General features: G+C 40.9%; 3 protein-coding genes across 3 annotated transcripts; 2 read left to right on the forward strand and 1 right to left on the reverse strand.

The window, feature by feature from the left end:
- The first annotated feature begins 101 nt into the window (after positions 1–101).
- piga (phosphatidylinositol glycan anchor biosynthesis, class A) lies at positions 102–7,734 on the forward strand. The gene is made up of 7 exons (XM_042426654.1): positions 102–253; positions 3,374–3,856; positions 3,971–4,241; positions 4,660–4,792; positions 5,188–5,320; positions 6,131–6,337; positions 6,950–7,734. The coding sequence occupies exons 2-7, from the start codon at positions 3,389–3,391 to the stop codon at positions 7,205–7,207; spliced, it is 1,470 nt and encodes a 489-aa protein (XP_042282588.1). The 5' UTR covers positions 102–253; positions 3,374–3,388; the 3' UTR covers positions 7,208–7,734.
- A 794-nt stretch (positions 7,735–8,528) lies between these two features.
- Positions 8,529–11,852, forward strand: asb11 (ankyrin repeat and SOCS box containing 11). Its single transcript, XM_042426705.1, has 7 exons — positions 8,529–8,691; positions 9,125–9,204; positions 9,314–9,421; positions 9,575–9,725; positions 9,819–9,953; positions 10,794–10,982; positions 11,113–11,852. The coding sequence occupies exons 1-7, from the start codon at positions 8,595–8,597 to the stop codon at positions 11,235–11,237; spliced, it is 885 nt and encodes a 294-aa protein (XP_042282639.1). The 5' UTR covers positions 8,529–8,594; the 3' UTR covers positions 11,238–11,852.
- A 1,248-nt stretch (positions 11,853–13,100) lies between these two features.
- Positions 13,101–23,924, reverse strand: LOC121907283 (gastrin-releasing peptide receptor-like). Its single transcript, XM_042426756.1, has 4 exons — positions 23,614–23,924; positions 21,735–22,263; positions 16,751–17,102; positions 13,101–15,017 (listed from the first exon to the last, which is right to left on the reverse strand). The coding sequence occupies exons 2-4, from the start codon at positions 22,148–22,150 to the stop codon at positions 14,703–14,705; spliced, it is 1,083 nt and encodes a 360-aa protein (XP_042282690.1). The 5' UTR covers positions 22,151–22,263; positions 23,614–23,924; the 3' UTR covers positions 13,101–14,702.
- Positions 23,925–24,584: the final 660 nt, after the last annotated feature.

The following is a 24,584-nucleotide window of genomic DNA, read 5'->3' on the forward strand; positions in this document are numbered from 1 at the left end:
GTGCGCGTGTGAAGTTTACACATATGAGATAAAACACGTTGTTACAAATTTTCTTTCTCCTGAATTGCATTCAGAAGCAGATGGCTGCAACAGCTCGTACGTCATTGCGTGTGACATGACGTCGTGACACTCCAGGAAGTAATGCAGGCGGCTAACTGGCTAGCTCAGAGCTAGCAAACAGAAATGAATCTACATCTAAGAAATTGTTCTGTGTATTGTCACAGGCTGGAACAAGATTGACTTTGTGTCCACGGTAAGGCAAGTTCGAATGAAAAATGTAATATCTGCATCGTTATAAGTCAAGTGGTCGTTAGTATGAACGAAGTTGGATAGCTGGTGCTAATGTTTAATGAAAAAGACAAGACGTAAAAAAAACGTATAGCTACTATGAGTTTCACCTGACATGAAACCAGCCAGTCTGAGAGGTGTTTGTTAATACATAGTATTGCTGAATTCTCCCTAAAACATGCTGAACAGCAGAGAGAAGCTGCTGTATACAGTAGTGACACGAGAGGGCTTTGACACTAACGATATATATATATATATATATATATATATATATATATATATATATATATATATATGACAGCACCAATGGTGGTTTTATTTATTGGGCTATGTGGAGATTTGAAGTAGGCTAAGTAAGTAAAATTTATTTATATAGCTTTTTTCACAGACATTAGTCACAAAGTGTTTTACATGAGCATGATGCCACAAAGAAACACAGAGAAATACACAGTCTGTAATTAAAGTACACAGTAAAAAACATAGAAAAAGTGAAAAAAAATACACAATAAAAACATGGAAACATTAAATGTCGACTTCTTACAGGTTACTCAAACACTTGTCTAAAAAGGTGTGTTTTTAGCTGCTTTTTAAATAAATAAGCAGAATCAGCAGACCTTAAGGGTGCAGGCAGAGCATTCCAAAGCTTGAGTGCCATGGCCTCAAAAGCTTGATCACCATGGGTCTTAAGGTGGGTGTGTGGAACAGAGAGCAAATTTTGCATGTTTGACCTAAGAGAGTGAGCTGATGTGGTAGATCAGCAACATAGTCAGGAGCTTGACTCTGCAGAGCTATGTAAGTAAGACTAAGAATTTTGAACTGAATCCTAAACGCAACAGGAAGCCAATAAAGAGTTTTAATTAAAGGAATAATGTGAGAGCTGGTGAGTAGTCTTGTGGCAGCATTTTGGATTGCTTGCAGATGATCAACGGCAGAGATATTAAGGGAGGTGAATAGTGCCTTGCAGCGGTCAATGCGAGAAGAAATAAAGGCATGTATAAGCATTTCTAGTTCAACTGTTGAAACTACAGATTTCAGTTAACTGATAATTCTCAAGCGGAATAAGTTAAACAGTACCCGTAAATTGCGCAGGTTGGAGTGGGCAGCGGAGGAAAGAGGCCCAGTACTTTTTATAATCACAGGCGCAGCCTTTTCTGGGGTGAAAACCAGAACTTCTGCCTTATCAGCATTGATCTGTAGATAGTTTTCTGTGTCCAGTCTTTAATAGTGTTAAGACAGTCCAGGAGCCTTGGTAACCTAAAAGACTCATGTAATGGAAAAAAACACACTTTGTATTCTCTGCAGCACACTTTAGACTTTGCATTTTGGATAAACTCACATATAACCTTGAACATGTAACTACCTGGTCACATGCTCATTATTGTTTTTCGTCACTATCTGGATCAAAGTTGGGAGTAGCTTCACCTTGGACATGCTCCAGTTCTTGTTAGACAGTTTTGATGAGATCCAGCACTGCACCTCACTCACATCATTACACTGTTTCCAACACTCCTTGTCTATAAAAAGTATGTAAACTTTGTAACTGGCATCAGTCTGCAGTTAGGCTACACTCTGTTGTGACTGTATGCTGATCCCTTGCAAGGTTTTTCATTAAAAGACAAAAAGACAACTTGGTCTTTGTCAGCTTTTTACTATCAGATTTCCACCACACTCACTGGGTTTGAATGAGAGGTGGAGTTGGATATCGTCTGCATACAAATGATAAGCAACATCAAAACTGTTGATGATCTGTCCCAAGGGCAGCAAATGTAGAGAGAATAATAAGGGCCCCAGAACCGAACTTTGCAGGACACCACGAGACAGTGGAGAGGAGTCACCAATAGAGTTGGTAAAACTTCTGTCAGTGAGATAAGATAAAATCCGGTCCAATGCTATGCCTTTTATGCCCACCCAATCACATAACCTCTTTATCAGGATATGATGGTCCACTGTGTCGAATGCAGAACTGAGGTCAAGTAGTACTAGCACGGAACAATTACCCGCATCGGAGAACAAAATAATAACATAAACATAACATAAAATGTCATTAGAGACCCTCAGAAGAGCAGTTTCAGTAGAGTGCTGTTTCCGAAACCCAGACTGAAACTATGTATATACTAGATACTATGCCTCTCCAGCGCAGCCGTGAGTTGATTGGCCACAACCTTCTCTAAAATTTGTCTGTGAAGTATCATGCTATACTGATATATATGAATTTGGACTCATTTTGAATATAAGGCTGCCACTAACTAATTATTTTCATTATCCATTAATATGTTGATTATTGATTATTGATTTATTATTTATTATTATTAGGTCTTTGGTCTAAGAAATTTCAGAAAATGGTGAAAAATCTCAATCACTGTTTTCCAAAGCCCAAAGTTATGCCTTCAAATGTCTTTTTTTGTTCTAGCCATCAGTCCACAACCTAAAGATATTCAGTTTACTATATAGATGACTAATTAAACCAGAAAATATTCACATTTGAGAAGCTTGAATCAGAGAATTTGGACATTTTTTTCTTTAAGCAATGACTCCAAACGATTAATCGATTATCAAAATAGTTGAATACTTGGCAACTAATCGATTCATCGCTGTCGCTCTATTTGAAGAAAATTTATTTAGATGTCATTGGCGCTAAAATGGTGAGTCAATGAAAGATATAGTCAATGGTCAGAAAGCTTTTATTTAATTTATCAATAAATCATTTAAATCATTTGTTGGACTTTCTCTTATTTTCTGACAGTTTGATATTGTAATTTAAATAATTTTGTGTTTTGTACTCTTGGTTGAACAAAAGGAGGAAATGGAAGATGTGAGCTCTTACAAGACGCGATGAACATTTTTCACTATTTTATTAACAGGAAATGTTTGGCATTTTTTGTTAATAAATTGCTTAAACCATTAATTGATATCAAAACTGTTGGTGATTAATTTCTTTTTTATCAACTAATAGATTAATCAACTAACCATTTCATCACTAAATGTATGGTATTTACTTAAACTCATTAACTGATGATTGAAATACTGTTGTTATCATTTAACTTTCTGTTGATCAACTAATCAATGAATCACCTCATTATTTCAGCACTGGTGAAGTGCAATGCCACACAAGAAGTCTACAATGGGCCAAAGAAGGAGAGCAGCAGCTGTCAATAATCCTTCATCTCAGAGAGTCACTGGAGCTCCGGTAGAGGCTGTCAGGGTCCCCAGCAGGAAGCACAACATCTGCATGGTGTCTGACTTCTTCTATCCCAATATGGGAGGGGTGGAAAGTCACATTTACCAGCTATCTCAGTGTCTGATCGAAAAGGGACACAAGGTGGTGATCGCCACCCATGCCTATGGCAGGAGGAAAGGTGTCCGGTACCTGACCAATGGACTGAAGGTGTACTACCTTCCCCTGCAGGTGATGTACAACCAGTCCACAGCAACCACCTGCTTCCACAGTCTCCCACTACTGCGCTGTGTGTTTGTCAGGGAACGCATCACTGTGGTGCATGCACACAGCTCGTTCTCCGCCATGGCCCACGATGCACTGTTTCATGCTAAGACCATGGGCCTTAACACGGTACGTGTCTCATAATGACCCAGGTCAAGAATTTAGAAAATCTTATTATACATTCATATCACAATGCTACACATATTCCACTGACATAAACCTAAACCAGATTATCATTCACAGATATTCACTGACCACTCACTCTTTGGCTTTGCCGATGTGAGCTCTGTACTGACCAACAAGCTCTTGACTGTGTCGCTGTGTGATACCAACCACATTGTGTGCGTGTCATACACCAGTAAGGAGAACACAGTGCTGCGTGCAGCACTCAACCCAGAGATCGTGTCTGTTATTCCCAACGCTGTTGACCCTACAGACTTCACCCCTGACCCCTCCCAGCGCCAAGACGACAGGATCACTATTGTTGTGATCAGTCGTCTCGTCTACCGCAAAGGTACAAAGAAGCTGCTGAATTAGACATTGTATAAGCTATTTGTCTATATATCTGCTGGTATTATATTTATATATATATAACTCTCAATTTGGCAGGAGTCATCCACACTTAAATATCTCTTCCAATTACAATGTGTGGACAAGCCTAAATTCTGGTCTGGTTGTCTACTAAGAGAACTTTCCTATAAGGATCAGAACTCAGAGAGAATCCGCTTAGTTGATTTATTGGCCAATATTTATCATAGATATATCAGTATCTATGTATATGTTGGCAAACTATGCATTTTTGTAAAAAACAAAGAAAATTATAGTCTTTAGCGATATGTAAATATTTGGCTTTTTATAATATCTGTATGCTTATCAGTCGGCTATAAAAAGGATCAGTGACAGCAACTGTCCATATTCTTTCTTCTGTTCAGGAATTGATCTTCTTGGTGGAATAATCCCAGAGCTCTGCCTCAAACATCCAGATCTACATTTCCTAATTGGTGGAGAGGGGCCGAAGAGAATAGTGTTGGAGGAAGTAAGAGAGAAATACCAACTACATGACAGGTACTTCTGGACACTATTATTTCCTGAAGTTATATGATAACAGTACATCTTTGAAATGGGCACAATGAGCGGACAAACTTATGTTTTGAGGTTGGTGAGAATGGGTCATAATGAATTAACCAGCCTGACACCATGTTACCTGCACCTTTATGATGGATCTCAGGTTTTAATTTTACAGCTGACACATTTGTATTTATATAAATGTATATTCATACAACATCCAGAACTTTTTAGTCTCACAATGATGTGTGTGAACCCACAGTTGCAGACCTGGGTCTTGTGAATGGCAAGGAATTAACCCATAACAGCAGTAACAGCCTGGATGGTCAAACATTGGGTTTGTGTGTGAAAGCACCATTAGATTTGCCTAATTTGTTTTGATTGGCTCACTGCAGGGTGCGTCTCCTGGGGGCTCTGGAGCACAAAGATGTGTGTGGAGTTCTGGTTCAGGGTCACATCTTCCTTAACACATCTCTGACTGAAGCGTTCTGCATGGCCATTGTGGAGGGAGCCAGCTGTGGACTGCAGGTTTGCTGCCATTCATATACTTGTTTTAAAGACAGGAAAACATATGTCAGAGAAAGCAGAGTGTCTTTAGGATTTCAGTAGCACCGCTTAAAAAACACATAAGGGAAGAAAATGGAAGAAACCATGGACAGCTTGTGACCCAAAAGGAGCAAAACAAAACAAAACGACAAAAACTTATAACAAGGAGTTGCCCATGGCAGGACCCAGACACTCACATGTGCCAGGGCAAACTGGGTATGGTGAGTCACAGGAAGAGAAAGCAGCGTTATCAGCAAATATGCAGAGAACAAAATAACAGAGAAATAACAGAGAAATGTTGATACTAGGAGGAGCCTCATCCATAAAAAAAACCCCTATCAATCCCACACTTGTTACACGCACTTGTAGAACATGTCTAGATAATAATGCCATATTGTCTAAATTTGGAAATCACAAGGCAGCTGCCTTCCTTGATAGAAGCTGGAAGTTGAGTGGCTCGGCAGGACTTTTGTCTTAGTTTTTGGTATAACAAAGAGACCCGTCTGCTGAGTATTTATGTGAAGGTTGTGAGTGGAAAGTTAGCTTGACCGAGTCAGATCAGCTGCTATATGAGAATAAGACCCAGGTTAAATTCCCTTTAAAGCAATTGAAGCAACAAAGACTGATGAGGTTCATTAAGGAGTCACTTAAAACTTAAAGCAGTGTGTCAGCATTGTGCACTTTAAAATCTTTAAAAGGATGCCAGAAAGGACATTTACTCTCATGTTGAGGGTGATTTATACTTGTGTACATATGTGTACAATATGTGCAGTTTTTGTTTTGTCTCTTAAGGTGGTAAGCACCCGTGTGGGGGGCATTCCTGAGGTGTTACCTGAGGATTTAATTACCCTGTGTGAGCCTACTGTGCGGTCATTGTGTGCTGGTCTGGAAACAGTCATCGCCCGGCAGCGGTCAGGGTCTGTCCCCTCCCCCGCTTCCATCCATGCACGTGTGCAAAACCTCTACACCTGGAGAAACGTTGCTGAGAGGACTGAAAAGGTAGGTTCACCAACACCAAAACCTGTTGTTTCATTCAGTCGTGTTCTGTTAGTATCACCTCAGTCACTGTATACATGTTCATGAGATAAAGAAGTTGTTGTTTCAGCATTTATTCTTTGACAGATCGAAGCCAGCTAAAGCTCAAGTTCTAGTATTGATTTTTGGAAGTAAACAGTTAGTCAGTTTTCTGGAGTAATCAGATTTCTTATCATCATCTTAACGAGAAACCCAGTTTACCCCAGATACTATTTTCCTGGAGATCACAGATTTCTTGGTCTTGTATGTGCGTAACCAGGTTTCTAAATGGCTTTTTACATGTATGTATGTTCTGGATAAAGACCTGAATGAAAGGAGAGATAATTAAATTTAAAGATGCATCCTTTCATTTGAAATTATTCAATTCAAAGTCCTGCTAAAACTAAAGCTGACACTGAGTGGCCTCTGTTAGACTAAATATGTCAGTTTCCACAGACATTTAATGGTTTGAAAAATTCAGACATCTTCACACTTTAAGGAAAAACTACTCTGTCAATACACAGTCTGTCACCACACAAACACAGATAAAACCAAGAAGCAGAGTCTGAAGCAGGATCATTGTGTTGTTCTTCTCAGGTGTATGACAGAGTGGCTGGAGAGGAGGTGCTTCCCCTGCACAGACGGTTACGGAGGCTGAGGTCTCACTGCGGCCCAGTGGCTGGCTCCATCTTTGCATTCGTTGCTGTTCTAGACTTCCTCTTCCTGCTGCTCCTGCAGTGGTTGGTGCCTGATCGGGTCATGGACATGGCTGTGGATGCCACCGGCCCTCGAGGACTCTGGAGGCAAGAACGGAGCAGCAAAGATGGAGCTGTTTTTAAAAGTGCCACGAAGTGAGCAGCAGAACCAGAGATTTCCTCATAGCAATCACTCCATCTGTACCTCTGCCTCACCTCTAGCTGCTTACATGGTGCTTCACTGTTTGTGCTCTTTAAAGTGCCGACTGACAACGTTTTAAACTTGGCCACTGAACATTGTTTACATTTATTTATCAGGAGGGACCATGAGTAAAAAAGCGTTTTATTAAAGATATAGAAGGAGGTTTTTATTTTTATATTTAATGCTTAAATCGAAGGCACTGCGTGGAGTTTTGATTTTCTTCATGTTGTTATGTATGCATTACACTGAACAGAAGGAGTAAAGGGCTGGTTAATTGCACTCTCACTGTTGGGTTGCACAGGGAAACAAAACTGCAGTAACATATTTTCAGTTAGTTGCTCATTTTGATATCATGTATGCCACTCCTGTTGTTTGATCATTTAAGTTCTCTAAGATGTTACACATATGAAGCTGGGAGTTTTTTCAGATGATAATGTGACTCGCAGATAATAACCCACTGACAAATAAACTACTTTCTAATGTTTCATATGTTTTCATTTTATTTGTATTGTCAGTTGTATCTTGCTTAGGCCTACATGATGGTACAACCAGAAATACATGAGACGACTTGTTTCTTAGAACTGGTTTTACAAAAAAGATTGCTCTCTGGAATGAAGAGTGCCAGACAAAACAGTAGCTGTGAAACGAGAGGTGATAGAGATGGGAAGGCATGGCTTTTCAAGGCTGACAATAGAGATTTGCATATCGTGATCATGCCTGCAAAAGAAAGAAAACACTAGATGGGTTCATGTAAGTAGAGCTTTAACTGAGAGTAAGTGTCTGTTGTGAATGAAATGTGCAGTTTCTGAAGAAATAAGCAGATGTGTAGTTCTGAAGTGCACTACATGTAGTAATGTGTTTCTCAGATGTGTTTTTGATGTTATTTTTATTGCAATTCACCAGAGTACATTCATGAGGATATGAATGTCTTTCAGTGCATTTCAATCACCAGTCGTATGATAGTAACATTTACTGTGCTTCTATCTGACAATATAACAGAAAAGTTCATATCCACATTTAACAGTTTTTTCTGTTTTTCTGCCACACACCCAGATACCTACAGTGTAAGAAAGTCGTCCAAGCTAGTGTGTGTACATGCATATTTGTAAGTGCTTCATTTCAAGGTGTATCAGTGCAGGCCCATTCTAGCAACCATTGTTATGCACATACTGTAGACTATATCCATGGATGGGGACGAGGCTGGGCGGGAAGTGGCAACGTGGGGGAGGTGGCCAAGGACCCAGATAAGAGGGGGAGGAAGACCAACTTCAGGTTTGTGCATCTGACTGGGCCAGCCCAAGTCCTGGACAGTCGTGGAGGAGTCTGCTGTTGGTTCATTTTCATCATGGCTGCTGTTCAAACGGAGGTTTCCCTGTACTCACAACCATGGCAGAGGCCTTTGCACATCTATGGGGGGCTGGTGTGCAACTCTCTGATGGCTGGTAAGCTTTTTTTTGTCTTCTTGGCCATTTCAACTCAGTCGTATTGTATTATGAGAGACGTTAAGAGATACCACTGCATTACATTTCTTATTTCTTTTATACATGTACAAACATTTTAGTGACTGTGGTATGGCTGAATTTAAGCAACAAATTCCTAGTTTTGTTTTTTGTTCTTGAAAGTTAGTTTTTGTAGTAAGGATTGCATAATGAAAGTGTTGACTGGGCTCTGCAGCGGCCCTGGGTGTCTAGTTCATTCTTGTTAGTTCAGGGAGTTTGTTGTTTATAGTTGGGATGACCCTGAAACCAGAAAAACATGTATTCAAATGAGGTCATCTTAACATCACAATGGACAGAGAGCAAGATCGCTTTGGCCATGAGCTATCTGTGTGTTTTCTGAACGTGGAGACTTCTCTGATCTTATTGTGTGTCTCAGACTCCTGGTCGGACAGAACTCCTCTCCATGAAGCAGCCTACCAGGGCAGACTGCTCCACCTGAGATCCCTCATCACTCAGGTAAACTTACACTGGCTCTTTCTTGACATGCACAACACAAGCATGGATTGTATGATGAAATACAAATGAAAACCTAAAGACAGTTTATCCTCTCTGATGTCACCTGCAGGGCTTCCATGTAGACACGCTCACCATGGACAGAGTCTCTCCTCTCCATGAGGCTTGTCTCGGGGGCCATTATGCTTGTGCCAAGTTCCTGCTGGACAGTGGTGCAAATGTAAGAGTGCAGGCTGTTTTCAGTTTGGAGATATATTTATTTTTAGGGTGTTTATGATCTAAATGTGGGGGAATTTGTTAACACGTTTTGAATAAGGAAACATGGGTCTTTTAACAGTGGTATTATATTGTTTCCTCACACATTCCTCCACAGGTGGACGCAGTATCAACAGATGGCGCCACACCTCTTTTCAACTCCTGCAGCAGTGGGAGTGCTGCCTGTGTCAGGCTGATCCTGCAGCACAGTGCCTCCATCCACACCACATACCAGCTGGCGTCACCCATCCATGAGGCCGCAAAGAAAGGTGTGTATGTGCAGATATGTACAGATACTAGAGACGTGGTCTGTCACAGCACAGATTCTGACATAGTGTTGTTTCTTGTTTCTCTTTCATCAGATCACAGAGAGTGTCTGGAGCTGCTGATCTCATATGGAGCTCATATTGACATGGAGCTGCCAGTGGTGGGGACACCGCTGTATTCTGCATGCATGGCCCGGGCCGCAGCCTGCGTAGATATGCTGCTACACTCAGGTAATCTGCAACCTCTGCAGTGTAACAAACAGTAAGGAACAATCCTCACAGACACAGAGGGCTGTTTATGACAAATGTATAAAGTGAAAAACTTCACACTGAGCCACTCATATGCTGCATTGTTGGTCTCACTAGTGATTTCTCATCGCCTTACATACACATTGATACCCAAACTACAACAAGGACCATTAGCCTTCAATTGTGCTGTATGTTTTCAGTCCTTGTTGTGTTGCATATTCCATGTATTCAATTAAATTAACACACCAAGGTTTTCAGTATTTGATAATTTCCACACTGTGACTCATTTATTAGGTAATACAGACAGTAGAGAGTGGAATTAGTCATCTCATTCACTTCCATACCTTGTGCTTGATAACAGTATGTTGAGTGATGGTATAAAAGTAACATAATCCAAAGAAGGAATAATGTGTGGAACTGAGTGTGGTTTTGAATCTTGTTCACAAATAATAGTTTAATGATTTAGTGTGCTGGTCTGTTTCCAGACCAGCACACTGATTTAGTTGCTGTTTGTTATCACGCCATTTACACTCTCAGTGGAAACAGGAAACAGCAAAATAACTGCTAGATTCAGTCTAATTTACAGAACTGTCAGGCGTGGCTGCAAACCATTTCGTGTTTTTCATAGCTCTGCTCCAAGTTCTGTTCCAATCTTTTCATTTAATTTTCACTCAGTATTTCTTAATCATTTTAACCACAAAGTGCTGGAATGAACAGTTTGTGAGGACTCATGGGTGGTTTTACTGTTTATGGTCTAAATAACATCATTTGGTTGGTCTGATGTGTTTCCTTGAGTCCGTTTGTGGTTTTTTGTTCATGTAGGGGCAGATGTTCAAATAGGCTGTGGGCAGGACAGTCCGCTACATGCTGCAGTTCGAGAAGGAGAAGCCAAAGTAGTGGACCTGCTGCTGGACTTTGGGGCCGATGGGTGTTGTAGGAACGCTGAGGGCAAGACCCCTCTGGATCTGGCAACACCAAACAGCACAGTGAGAATTGCACTGCAGAAAAGAGGTATGTTGTGCATGCATGCATGTTACAGAAACACTCCAAATCTAAATCTAATTTAAGGTAGAACAACTCCACTCTCTCTCTGTCTCTCTCTGTCTCTCTCTCTCTCTCTCTCTCTCTCTCACCTGATCAGGTCCCTGCTCTCTGTCTCAGCTGTGTCGTTTCTGTATTCGCCGAACTCTGGGAAGGAGTCGTCTGCACAGTGCCTCCAGCCTATTCCTTCCACCAATTATCAAGGACTTCCTCCTCTACCAATGAGCCGTCTCTGCTTGGCTTGTGTGGCTCTCTTTGGACTACATAGATTTATTTGTCCTTCACATTTTTACCTTGTCTCCAACCAATGAGGCAAAACATGTGAGAAAAAGACATCTACATTCAGAGAATGGGACTAAGTTTTGTCAGTCGTCTGTATTTTATAATACGGTTGCTTTCAATAATATAATCGTTGCCATTTTCATATTAGTCAAATGAAATATGTTGGATACAAGTGTAATTTCATATAATATTAGAGGTTATGTATTTTTGTACTCTTAATGAAGTGCTTTCTGTTTCCTTTGTATGGATTTTACATTGTTCCAATTTTTTTTTTTATAATGACAGTTTTATATTTTTGTGCAGGATCTCACAAAATAGGTATAACTTGTAAATCTCTGTATCCACTAAAAGTAAATATTGTATTTTGTAAAAAGTATTCTAAAAAGATGATGGTAATGTTGTTTTGTGGGTATCTATGGTGATCTATAAGTCACATGGCTGATCAATGGACTGTAAATAAGGAAACCAGAAGCAAGACAAGACACACAAAAATGTTTAGTGAATAAAGCATGGTGAACTGAGGAAGACGTATTAATTTTGATGAACTTACAAAAAATATTTGTTGGAAATATGTCCAGATTTTGCAGCATTGTCAACACAAGGATTAAAGAAGTAGGCAACTTTAAAAGAAAAGTCTGAGTACACTAGATTTCAGTGAACTGAGCAGTGGACGGTGTTGCTCAAGGGGAATTAATTTCCTGTATTCAAATACCAATCTAAAAGGTCACCTCTGCAGAGACTTGAAGAATCTTGTTTGAGTATGTAGGAGCCATGAATGGATTAATTTCAAGTTTGAATGAATTGCAAAGTAGTAATTCTTTTGTTTTATATTTTGGGTTATTTTGGTTTGTTTATTATTGCACGATCACGGGGATTGATAATCAGGTCACATGGATATGGGCGGTGGTATCCTATAGTTAATTTAAGCACCTGTTCACCTGCATGCCAGCTGGTAAGAGACAGAGGGTGAGTGGGTCGTCGTATTTTTTGTTGACCGCTGTTTTACACCTGAACGCTGTTTTACACCTGAACGCTGTTTTACACCTGAACGCAGTGATTATTTTGAGTAGCCTATATTTTGTGCAAGTTATAATAAGTTGATCACTTTCATTAATAAAAGTTATTAAACCTACAGTTTTGATCTCAGCGAATCTTTTTGGTAGCGTGTCGGACAAACGGCAAACAAGGCCCAACCTCAGCCTCTCAGCGACTTTTACGTTGTTGCCAGTAGTCGCTACAGAGTAGATTTAACTTGACGCTTCTTCATTTAAATAGCACAGAAAAGTCTGAGCCTTCACAGAAAGTTCTGAAAGAGGGATATATGCTGTGATTTTGCGTGTGTATGTGTGTCGATGGATTTCCTGCTGCTCATGCCCACATTCAGCGGTTACATGCAATACCTGTGAGACGATAACACCATTCAGAATGTCCACGATCTTTCACTGATGTCTCCACTGTGTACAAAATGACATTTGGAGGAGTTGTACACAGCATGTTAGATAAAGCAACTTAGATGTTGACATTTTCTGAGAAGCCCACAGTTCACAGTAGGTTTACACCAAACACCCATGTTACATACAAAGAGCAGGTCTACTGACTCAATGTAATAAAATTTATTCTAGAAATATAATCCAATGTAGTCCAAATATAATCCAATGTAGTCAATTGTGTTACACCATGGGAAAAGTCAGAAATGCAGCAGAGTGAAATACTCAGTGGTGCTACTGTGCTTCTCTTGATCTGTGGTATCAATCAATACACCAGAATGTTTCACATGTTTTTTGACTTTAATCAGCTCACAATCAGAGAACCTCTTAAAAATGACATCTCAAATCATATTTAATAGTATACAAACATCAAGATGGCACAAATCAACAACAAATTTACAGCACAGTTCTGTAATATAAACACAATTAACAGTATTGTTGTACCTTGTGAATACTTTGTGAAACTGCATATCAGCAACATATTATTAGGACAGAAATGATTAGTCGATTTAATCGATTAGTCGACGGACAGAAAATTAATCATCATTAAATAATTTATCCAAGAACGTGAGTCTACAATCAGCTCTGTGAGTTGTACTTATGACAACTCACAGCAGCACTTTGACCTAAATGCCTATTTGTTTACCATCTCAGTATAACACATTAGCATGCTATCATTTGCTAATTAACACAAGGTACAGCTGAGGCTGATGGGAAAGTCATTTCATTCATTTTGCTGATATTTGGTCAACAAAATTAAAAAGTCAGAGGATTAAAGTTATTACCATTCATTTTGAGGGGGAGATGAATGTCTGCACCAAATTTAATGTCAATCCATTGAATAGTTGTTGAGATATTTCAGTCTGGATCAAAGTGGTGAACTGACCGACAGACTCAGCATCATCGTCATCCTTAGAAACATGCCTAAAGATGCTAAATATTCACTTTCCAGCTTCTTAAGATGTTAGCATTAGCTGCTTTTCTCAGTTTTAAATCATTGTGAATTGATTATCGTTGGGTTTTGGACTGTTGGTCAGACTAAACAAGTTATTTTAACGTGTCACATTTAGCAAATTTAAAAAATAATAACGGATGAACTAATAATAAACATAATCAGTACTTGCAGCCCTATATATTATTATACATATGATTATTACATTACATGAACAAAAAGCTGCTGAATTTTGTACAAGTCTAACAAACACACCACTAACTAACTCAAGATATTTAACAGGAACATCTCTGTGAATACAACATGTGACATTTAACAATTCTTCTGGTAACATTTGACCCATCTTGCATAAAAAACGTTTCCAGTACACAAAATAGCAGGAATTAAATATGTTCACTTTGAATATTTTACAACCATTAAACCCTCAAATGTCAGAGGAACCTGCTGTTCCTCTCCAGCAGATAAAAACATGCACAACAGAACTAAAACCATAAGTGAATTTCATTTTACACCTAAAGATCTTTGAATTTTACATCAAACAGATTCATAACACAAAGAGAAAAAACTACCAACTATAAGGATTTGCTTTTTTACATTTGTTTGACATATGTACAAAAAATGTTCTGTACCAGAGTTACTGACAAGCAGCTTTACATCTGCACTGATTGTATCTCTTCAGAAACAGTTCTTTTGATAGTTGGATAGTCAGCAGGTAAGATATTAAGATATATGTTTATATATGTAACATTATTTCAGGGTGTTTTGTAATAAAAGGTAAGTGAGAAGTGATGAACTCATGACTGAGATGGCTTGACAAGTGGTTGTCTCCATTCATCATACTGACGCTAACACTTCTACATCAGAACTGAACATGATGTCTGTAAAACTCAGTGTGAGGAGATAATTATCACATGATCGACATGACTCCAGATCAAGTTAATGAAACCCCCCACAGGTTGACAGATGTTTTTAGACAGTGGTTATGTTTGTGCTCCTGCTATTCTGGCTGTGCAAGTGTCTCTGAGTATGGGAGCACAGGAGCTGCTTGTTAAAGTGTTTGCTGAAGCTTTTGCTCATCAGGTAGAGGGCAAACGGGTTCACACAGGAGTTGGTGAAGGCCAAGATGCGAGCACACACGCTGGCGATGAAGTGGCCCAGTGATGTGTCCACCTGGTCGTAGTGATAGGAGCGGTACAAGTAGATCACATGACTGGGCAACCAGCAGACAGCAAACAAGCCAACAAACACCAGAACAGTCTTTGCCAGACGCTTCCTGGACTTTATCTGAGATGAGAGTACAAAGAGAAGAAAGCGTTTATTTGTCTCCTTGTGTCCATTGCAGTTTTCTTGTTTTACATTCTTGGCAGCAATATTGTGTTTTATCATGTACCTACTACATGTCATGCTTATTTTTTTGTATAACTGTGCAACAAAGCACTCCTGCAATAAAAATCTCATTGAGTTTACATATTGTAAATAAAGGTTTCAAACAATCAGTCAGTATTTCTCAACACAGTAGAATTACTGAATATGGAAATACTTAAGAACAAAACGACTCATAAATGGCAAAAAGTATCGATCTAAAACTGGCTTCCTGCAACATTAAATCACAAAAAAGACAAAAATATACAAATACTAAATATGCATAAAAATTCAAAATTATACTTAAGCATTTCTCATTTTTCCTTTATGAATGCATCAACATTGATATATAGAGTAACCCAGCACCCCTGAGAATATTATTTTTGCCGACCTTCAGTAGTTAAACTTCTCACCTTGATGTAGTGATATAAAAGTGTACTCCAGACACCATAACATCACTGGTGGGTGCGGTCAGAGGGGAAACAGGCTTGAAATTTTCAACTGGAGAGGGCAGTGAAACACTGCTTTTCAGCCTAATGTTCAGTTACTCTTTGAATGCATTTTTATACAGTACATCAGTATCAGTATCAGTGGTTCTCAGCTGTTTTGGCTCATGACCTCTGTGACCTCTACCGGTTGAGACCAGTTCAACAAAAGAATGTTTTTCTTTTTCTTTGTTTTATGTAAAAAATTCTTAGATATGAAAGTATCCAATAATTCTCAAGACTAGAGTTGAACCGTTTTTTGTTTTTTTTTCTGTTGACAACACAGTCTCACCTGAATGTCCATTTAGTACCTGTTCCATAGCTTTTGGTCACATCACATGATCTTCATCAGCAGATAGTTAGTAATTGTATATCTTCACATGAGAAGTCCTTAAAGTGCTCAGAAAAAAAGTTAAGCTTGAACATCTATAACTCCACAGCAGCTACTAAATAAACCTTGAGACTGTTTTGTCAACTGCTTTTCCCAAGTCAAGAATGAACATAAATTTTTTGATGCTTTCCTATCCTGTTAATCATCTTTTGACCCCTCAGATTTATCTTGTGACTCCTTGTGTGGGTTCTGACCCTCAGGTTGGGAACCACTCCAGTTCCAGTATGTATGTGGATATGAATATATGAATGGAAGTTGCAGCAATGGTGCATGTACATGTACATGTATAGTTAGATGTTCAATTTTCACACTATAATACCCACTGCACCAACAAATTATACATATTTGTTTCAGTTTAAAATACTAAATGTACAATGCATTTCATTCATTACTGTATATTTGAACAGGTTCTATATACTGTACATAACCACCTACTATATGTATATAAAGTAACATGTCTTTTTTTTTACCATTTAATATTTTCCTCAGCACTCCTTGCACTCTTCACTTCTTTGCACTATTTGTATCCTGTTTACAGTTCACAGAAATGGTTTCACCGGTTGATAGACATTCCTTGTGTATATTTCTGAAGACTGTTTTATTGTTATTCTGTGTAAGTACACTGAGAGCCACTAAATTGGAGTCAAATTCCTTGTATGCATAAACATACTTGGCCAATAAAGAGCATTCTGATTCTGAGATTATTGTATTTAATTGTTTTGTTAAAGGTTTTAGAGGAAAAATATTATTAATCGGAAATAAAATGTGTATGTCCTCACCTGTTTCTGCATGTGCAGGTGTCCTTCAGCGGGAATGTTCACAGAGCTCCTGACCAGGCTGTGAGCAATGAAGCAGTAGTAGATGGATATGATGAAGAGCGGGATGATGTAGAAGATCAGGAAGGAGGCGGTGGAGTGAATCTTTGGGTGCAACTCCCCGGCATGGGGGTAGGGTGCACAGGTCACAAATGACTCATTGGTGTGGCTGGTGGTGAAGGTGTGCAGGTCAGAGAAGACGGCTTCAGGAATCGCCAGAGTCACTGAGAGGAGCCAGATTGCCCCGGCTCGTAAACAGATACTGAGTGTAGCGCTGGACCTGTGGATATCCAGGGGTTTGACAATCGCTCTGTACCTAAAAGGAGAGGAGAAATTAATTGTAAACTGGAATGATAATGGGTTTTTTTCCTTAGTGTGGAAAGACTGCTCATATTAAGATGAGCGCTGATTACCTCATTAAACTTTCTGATTATGCATGCAACCAAAAACAACTGTCTCATCACTGATTTCAATGTGGCACTCCACCACTTTGGACCGAGGCAGACTGTTGTGTACATATATCTATTGATCCCTCTGAACACATCTTCAGTGATGTTCCTGGAATCATCAGGTGTTTTTGGGTCTTTCAAAATCATACACCCTCCTCCAGGTGACCCAGCTGGGGCTAATCAGACCCCAGCTTGTGTCCAGATGGCTAGCTACTTATGACTACATGCCCAAATGTCTCAAGGCTCTGGCTAAAGAACAGGCAGCAAATCCATTGCATCCAACTTCCAATGGGAGACACCTCACTCTCCACCCAGCCTGCTTACAGTTGCTGACCGGTCCTGCGTACTTGGAGAGCTTCCTTTCAATGGCCTCTTCCAAGCAATCTTCCCATGGCACTGTCAGCTCCAGCAGCACAGCTTGCTTGGTGGACCCAGACACAAGGACAATATCTGGTTACAGGGTGGTGGCTGCAATATGGTTGGGGTACTTCAGCTACTGTTCAAGGTCCCCCAACAGCTGCCAGTCCCTTGCAGAGGTCAGGCTGCCAAAAGATGTTTTTTTGGAGGGCTTTGGCAGCTCCCCAGCTCTGACAAAGGTGATGGCCTGCTGGGAGGGTCGGGACCGCTTTGCTCACTCAACTCCTGTGCTAATGGCTTCAGCGATGGTCTTCAGAACTCCTTTGGTACTGTCCCTATCCAAGTACCTTTGTGCAACAGCTGAGGATGTGCTCTAGGGTTCCTCGCTTGGAGCAGAGTAGGCATGCTGGTGGCTCTAGTTTACCCCATTTGTGGAGATTTGATGGGCTTGGAAGCACATCATATACTGCCTCGATGAAAAATTTGATGCGGTGTGGCTCAGCCTTCCAAAGTTCAGCCCAGGTCACTTTCCTCTTAACAGCATTCTCCCATTTTGTCCAAGCTCCCTGTTGCTTCATTCCCACCGACTTGCAGGTTCTGGTCTCCTTCACTGCTGCTCTCACCTCCTCCTGAACTAGGCGGCGCCTTTCCTTTCCTCTGATGGTTTTCATTTGGGGAATTGGAAAGGATCCTAGCCCAGCTCGGCCTCATGTGACCACTCCAACCAGCTTATTGTGATACAGCCTTGCCTCTGCTTCCTGAACAGCTTCTTCTGCCTTCTACTTCCTGCCGGTCCTCACTTTGATCCCTGCTTTAGCCAGCTTTGGATCACTTGAGTCCCTGTACTGTACCTCTGGTTCTTGTTACTTTGAATTCCTCCTCCAAGGACTTGAAGGGCAGTCGCAATTTGTTGTGGTGTCCGTAGAGTGCAATGCTGCTCAGGCTCTTTGGCACCTTCAGCGATCTCCTGAGGTGGTTGCTGACCCTCCTCTCTTAGGTCTCAACTATTAAGATCGGAACTGCATAGACAAGGAGGGGCCATAGGATTCTGGGAATAATTCCATGCTGATACACCCAGGCTTTGAACTTTCCAGGTAGGCCAGACTTGTCCACAGATTTCAGCCAGCCCTCAAACTCTGTGCAGGTCGACTGAATGGATGTCATGTCCCTCAGAAAGCTGTCAAAAACCTTGCTTTAGCTCTTGATTGGCTTCTCTGTGATAGTTGGGATGGTTGTGCCTGCAATGTTGAACCAGAACTTTTCCTCGACCTTTCCTTTCCTCAGCATCATAGATCTTGATTTTGCTGGTTTGAAACACATCCAAACCCACTCCGGCTTTTCAAGCCCCTGCAGAATCCACCAGCATCCCAGGACTGATTCTGTGGTGAATCTGAGGTCATCCATGAATGCCCTGATGGGTGGTTGCCGTTCAGCGGAATTCATTCTGGGCCCTTTGTACTCTGGTTCAGCAGACTTAGTGAGCATGTTCACGGCTAGGGAGAACAGTGCCACAGAGATAGTGCACCCTGTGATGATGCCAATCTTCACCTTGTGCAAGCTTGATGTAATTGGTCCTGAAGAAACCCTCATCCTGAAGTTGCTATAGTAATCAGCAATGAGGTCTCTGATTCTGCTGGGGACATAATGTTTGTGTGAGCTGCACCAGCTTGTGTGGAATAGAGCCATATGCATTTGCCAGATCAAGCCACAACACTCACAGGTCGCCCTTGTTCTCTCTGACCTCCATGATGAGTTGTGTCTCCACACCGGTGTGGTCCAGACAGGCTGGCATCCCTGAAATGCCACCCTTCAAGACTGATGTGTCAATGTAGGTGTTCTTGGCCAGGTAGGTGCACAGTCGATTGGAAACGGCACTGAAGAGGACCTTTGCCTCGACACACAGCAGGAAGATGATGTGTAACTGGTCTATCTGGGTGGAGTTTTCCTTCTTCGGGATCCACACCCCTTTAGCCACTCTCCACTGCTCTGGGATCTTCCCCCCTTCTTCAGAGGACTCGCAGGATCTTCCACAGACGCAGCAGGAATTTGGGACAGTTCTTGGTGCTGTTTGGTCTGGGACTTCAGCACTTTCATCTCCTGCCCGATGTTGTGGATTCTTACGGCTCTTTGGTTCTTCAAATAAGGTGTTCTGGAGCCTTTCTTCTCTTCTTCACCAAACCATTCAGCTGCGATGCTGACAATGATTGTTGTCATGGCTTGTAGCTTCTCATCGTCCTCCCCAGTCACTGTTGCCTCCAGAATTTGGTTGACATCTTCGTCAAACTGCATCCACAGTGAAGTCATGTTAGCTGCAAGCCATGTGATCCACCTCCTCTTAGACTTGATGTTAGAGGGATTAGTTTGCAACACTTGGAGGTTCCGGGAACTATGGGGTGACTCTGGGCCTGGCACCTCCTGCATCTCATCAGGTTGGACACTTGTGCAATGTGCTGCTTCTGCTCCAACCAGACACTTCATCCTTGCTTGGTGGTTCTTCAAGCTGCGAATGTTCTTGCAGATTTTGCCACATACACACTGTTTGCTCATAGTCATTTGTTCTTTGCCTGGGTCTGATGCCGTTGTGTCATCCTCCCCCCCTCTCGGGCACCCCCGGGGGTATTTTTCCATTAGATACATCATAGCTTTTTTCATCATAGACTCAATTTCCTTCCTTCAATCACAACAAGAAAATCTTAAGCTTATCTTATACAGCAGAGAAAATTAATTTAGGATTTAAATCAAAACAGGAATGATAATATTGGCTCCTGGACAGGATGAGTTACACATCAAAGAGACAGTTTGTTAATTAAAACTGGCATTAAATGTTCTTTTGTTCCCGAAAGCTACAAAATTTCCAAAGGTCACACGTGCTGGAAATACTGAAAGATGCTGGCAGCTCCCAACACTTGTTCAGACAAGTTTTCAACATATCATAGACTGAATATTTACTTTACTGTTTCAGGTTGTTTATTCCCAGATCAACAGAAATACCACCAAAATCATTGTAGTTCTACATTAAAATTATCACATTATATTAAATCAGTCTAACACCTAAATATAATGTTCCTAACATTACACTTATACATAACATTAGACTTTCTTGTTGCACTTGATATTCGCAAAGGAACACACAGTTTTGCTGAGATAATTGTAACAGTGTCATTGTAATTACTGTAGTTTTTTTATCTATTCAACCTACTGGTGTGTTTATTTTTTCAAACTTGCATTGTACAGACAAAAACTGTTCAAACCCACACAGCTTTATTTGAAAATTTCCAAAAAATAGGCCAGCATGGACAGTGAGGACACTAAAATCATGTCCTTATTGTTGCCAGTTTGTGATAATTTAGAGGTTTAAAGGAGCCAAGGAGGAACAAGTAAGAGGACTTAGAATATTTTGAGATTATTTTGAATATCAAGCTCAATTTTAAAGCCAACATGAACAAGAAGTCCTAGAAGAATAAGTTTGAAAAGAGAATTTGAACATCTAAAGTGCCCTGACAACAGAGCAAACTCCAATCTCATAATGAAGACTGTGTGATAAGGTCAAAAGCTCCAGAACAAGCAAGTAAGTGGACCCTGAGTTGAGTTTCTTTTGTGGATGGAGTTCAGAGAAAGTTTACATTCTACATAACTTAAACAAATGACTTATTGTGAGTCTTGGCTTGTTGTGCCATTTTTAAGTAAATGTGATTATTTTTAGACCAAAAAAAAGTCAGAATTGCATTCTTGACAGAGTGGAAAAAGTTTTGGAGCATTTACTTACATCATGATCTAAACAAATTAAATGTACAGGAAAATATAATTCAAAATTTAAATATGTAAAACATAAAAAAACAATCATTTACATACTTGATGCAGTGGAGATCAACTACGAATCTGCATGTCAGCTGAGTTCTGGAGAAATGTGCATTAAATGATGCAAAACACTTAATATATACAGAATATTTCCATTTTATATAATAATGCAGCCATGATAAACATATTTTGGTTTTGAATATATCAGTCATTGTAAGCATTATGTGGCTTCAGCGCGGATTTGTTTTTTAATTTAAACAAACCTAAGAGGTGTTTAAGGATGAATGAAGAAGCTCAGAAGTTAAAAACACTTTTTAAAGCATGACCAACTGTGTGAGGAGTACCGGTCAGCCGAGAGAGCAGTGAGGGTGAAAACGGACACTCCCACCGAGGTGAGCTGGATGAACGGGATGAGTTTGCATCCAACCCGGCCAAAGAGCCACTCGTCCACCAGGTATCTGCTGGCGTCCACCGGGGCGCAGGTCACCAGCAGCAGCAGGTCCCCCAGAGCCAGGCTGGACAGGAACAAGTTGGGCACCGTGCGCATGGACTTCACCAACAGACATGTCTTCATTAAAGTCACATTTCCCACCAGACCTACGATGATGATGATTCCGTAGACAGCAGCAATCCCGATGCCAGGGAGCCAGATGTTGTACTGGTGCTGTTCTCCTGTGGAGTCCCAAAACACTCTGGACACATTCAGAACCGAGAGCCTGCTGTCCTCTGGCTCTAACACGAAGGAATCCTCCAGAGACATCACAGCATACAGTGAGAGGACAGAGGTTTCGATAGGAGAGTCTGATGTCGCTGGTGCGTTTGGTGAGAGGCTTTATACGCGCCATCCTGCTGTTGTGTGCGTCATTTTATGAGCTGCAAGTTGAAGATTGTCAGGATGAGGGCGACCACCAGGATGAGAGTGCCAATAACAAACCGTATAGACTGATCTAACTAACTGGAATATGGTTATATAAAGCGAAAGACTATCCTTAAATAGCAGATACCAGAAATTGACCTACACCCTACATAACAACATCAAGTGGACTCATATATTCTGCATCAGTTTGTTTCAGCTCTTCATTAAAGTTATATGCTCTTCAGTGGTGGAATGTGACTAAGTATATTTACTAATCAGCAAATTAGTCCATTGGTGTGCAATCAGAGTTAATGGAACATAAGGAACATATTTTTCACTTGCATTAGTCAAACTGTAATTCAAGGAGGTGTGTATATATATATATATATATATATATACACACACACACACACACACACACACACACACACACACACACGGCTGGATTACAAACTGGGTAACTGGCCAGATTCAAGGCATGTCAGTTCATGCATGATTTTAACAATTGATTAAATACATGAACTATTTGATTAAATAAAAATTTGTTGGGGGATTTGCACCACTAATGTACGAAAACCATTAAGAGATCAATGGGGGTCCTTGACAGCTGAAATGGTGGGCCTGGGAGGAACAGGGAAAAAGAGACTTTCCACCTGGAAGTTGCCATCTCAAGATCCATCTTCCAGATGGCAGGGAGGAGCCTCAAAAACCCTGGGTCTTCATAAAGTAAAATGTCTCTTGGTAAACCAAAAGCTTCACAGGCACTCAGGAGTCTGAGCCGCTGAATGTCTGCAGGGTCCTTTATTGGCCAATTTGTACCGTCGACAGTGTTAGTGGGGACTGGGGTTGGCCTTGGAGGGGCATGATCAGACAGGAGGCTAGCTGACTTAGGGGCAAAGGTAGACAGGAGGATAGCAGTCTCAGGTGCAGGCCAAAGAACTGCAGGTTGGAGGTTAGCTGACTGGGAAGCAGGCTGGTTGGACTGACTCTTTGTGGTGCTGGGCAACAGAGACTCTGTGGCACTGGGGAGCTGTCAGGAGCTGACAGGACAGGCTATGGAATGGCCTGGCATGGTGGTAACATGGCCTAAAAAATACTGGGTTTCTTTTCACAAAGCCTGGGAGTCTGGCAGACACTTCAAGGACCTCCAAGGGCAAGGTGGGTTCCCAGGAATGGGTTTGGGGCTGGAGCTGGCTCAGGACAGGTGGGCTGCAGACTCACAAAACATAACCTGATTCACTGAGTGACAGGCTGGTTGTGAACAGACTGGGGTGCAGGCTTAGAGACTACAAGAGAGTCAACTAAGCTGGTCTGCAGGAAATGGTTGAGCTTCTCACGACATCCAGGTGGGGAACAAAATAACTCACCCATGGCCTCTCCTTGAAATACTGCTGCTGTACAAAGATCTTCTCCAGGAGCGATGTACACTGATGTGAGTGAGAGGCAATGAGTTTTGCCACAGTCCGATCAAACTCAGAAACCTTTTCTGAAAAAGGCATTACTCTGCTGGGACCATATCTTGGTCAGATTGTACTGTCACAGGTAGCAGAGCAGATGGACCCAAATGCAGAAACTGAGGCAGAATTACTGATTTAAGATCTTTACTTTGAGTTCAGCAGTCCAGTAACAGAAGGCTCACAAGCTGGCATGAAACAAGGAACATAGACAAGCTGAAACATTGACGACAATCTGACAAACAACTAAGAGAACAGACAGGTATATATACACAGGGGACTAATCACAAGACAAGGCACAGCTGGGATGAGCAGGGACCAGAATAAGGAGGGAACATGATGATTGGGTAACAAGGTGATTAGGAGGGTGTGGCAGGCAAACATAGGGCAAGGCTGACAAGGCTAACACAGGATAATACCAAGCTTAAGCACTACACAAAGAAACACAAATGTCAAATGCAGTTATCACAAACCATTTGTAACCCAGATCACAATCAGAATGCACACAATCCTCTTTATCACTGAGGTAGAGTATATGCTGTGCAAGTTCAGACCGGACTGAAAACAAAGACAGACCAACCAATATAGGCAACCCAAATAATCACCATGCAAGATAGTCTTTTAGACACAAATCAGCTTTGTCCCACTCAGTCCAGTCTGAGGGCCTCTGGAGGACAGGTGGAGAATGGCAGAACCATAATGTATTTATTTAGTCGAGGATTTCTTACAAGCCACTAATACCAGTATTTTTTGTTTGTTTATAGTGCAATACAAGTGACTAACATAAAAACAAACAAACAAACAAAAACATACAACACAGCACAAGACAAGAGGGAGAACTAGACTCAAACAAACCAAAACAAAATACACAAAAAAGGCAAAAC

Source organism: Thunnus maccoyii, chromosome 11 (assembly GCF_910596095.1).
Source record: "Thunnus maccoyii chromosome 11, fThuMac1.1, whole genome shotgun sequence".
Lineage (NCBI taxonomy): Eukaryota > Metazoa > Chordata > Actinopteri > Scombriformes > Scombridae > Thunnus > Thunnus maccoyii.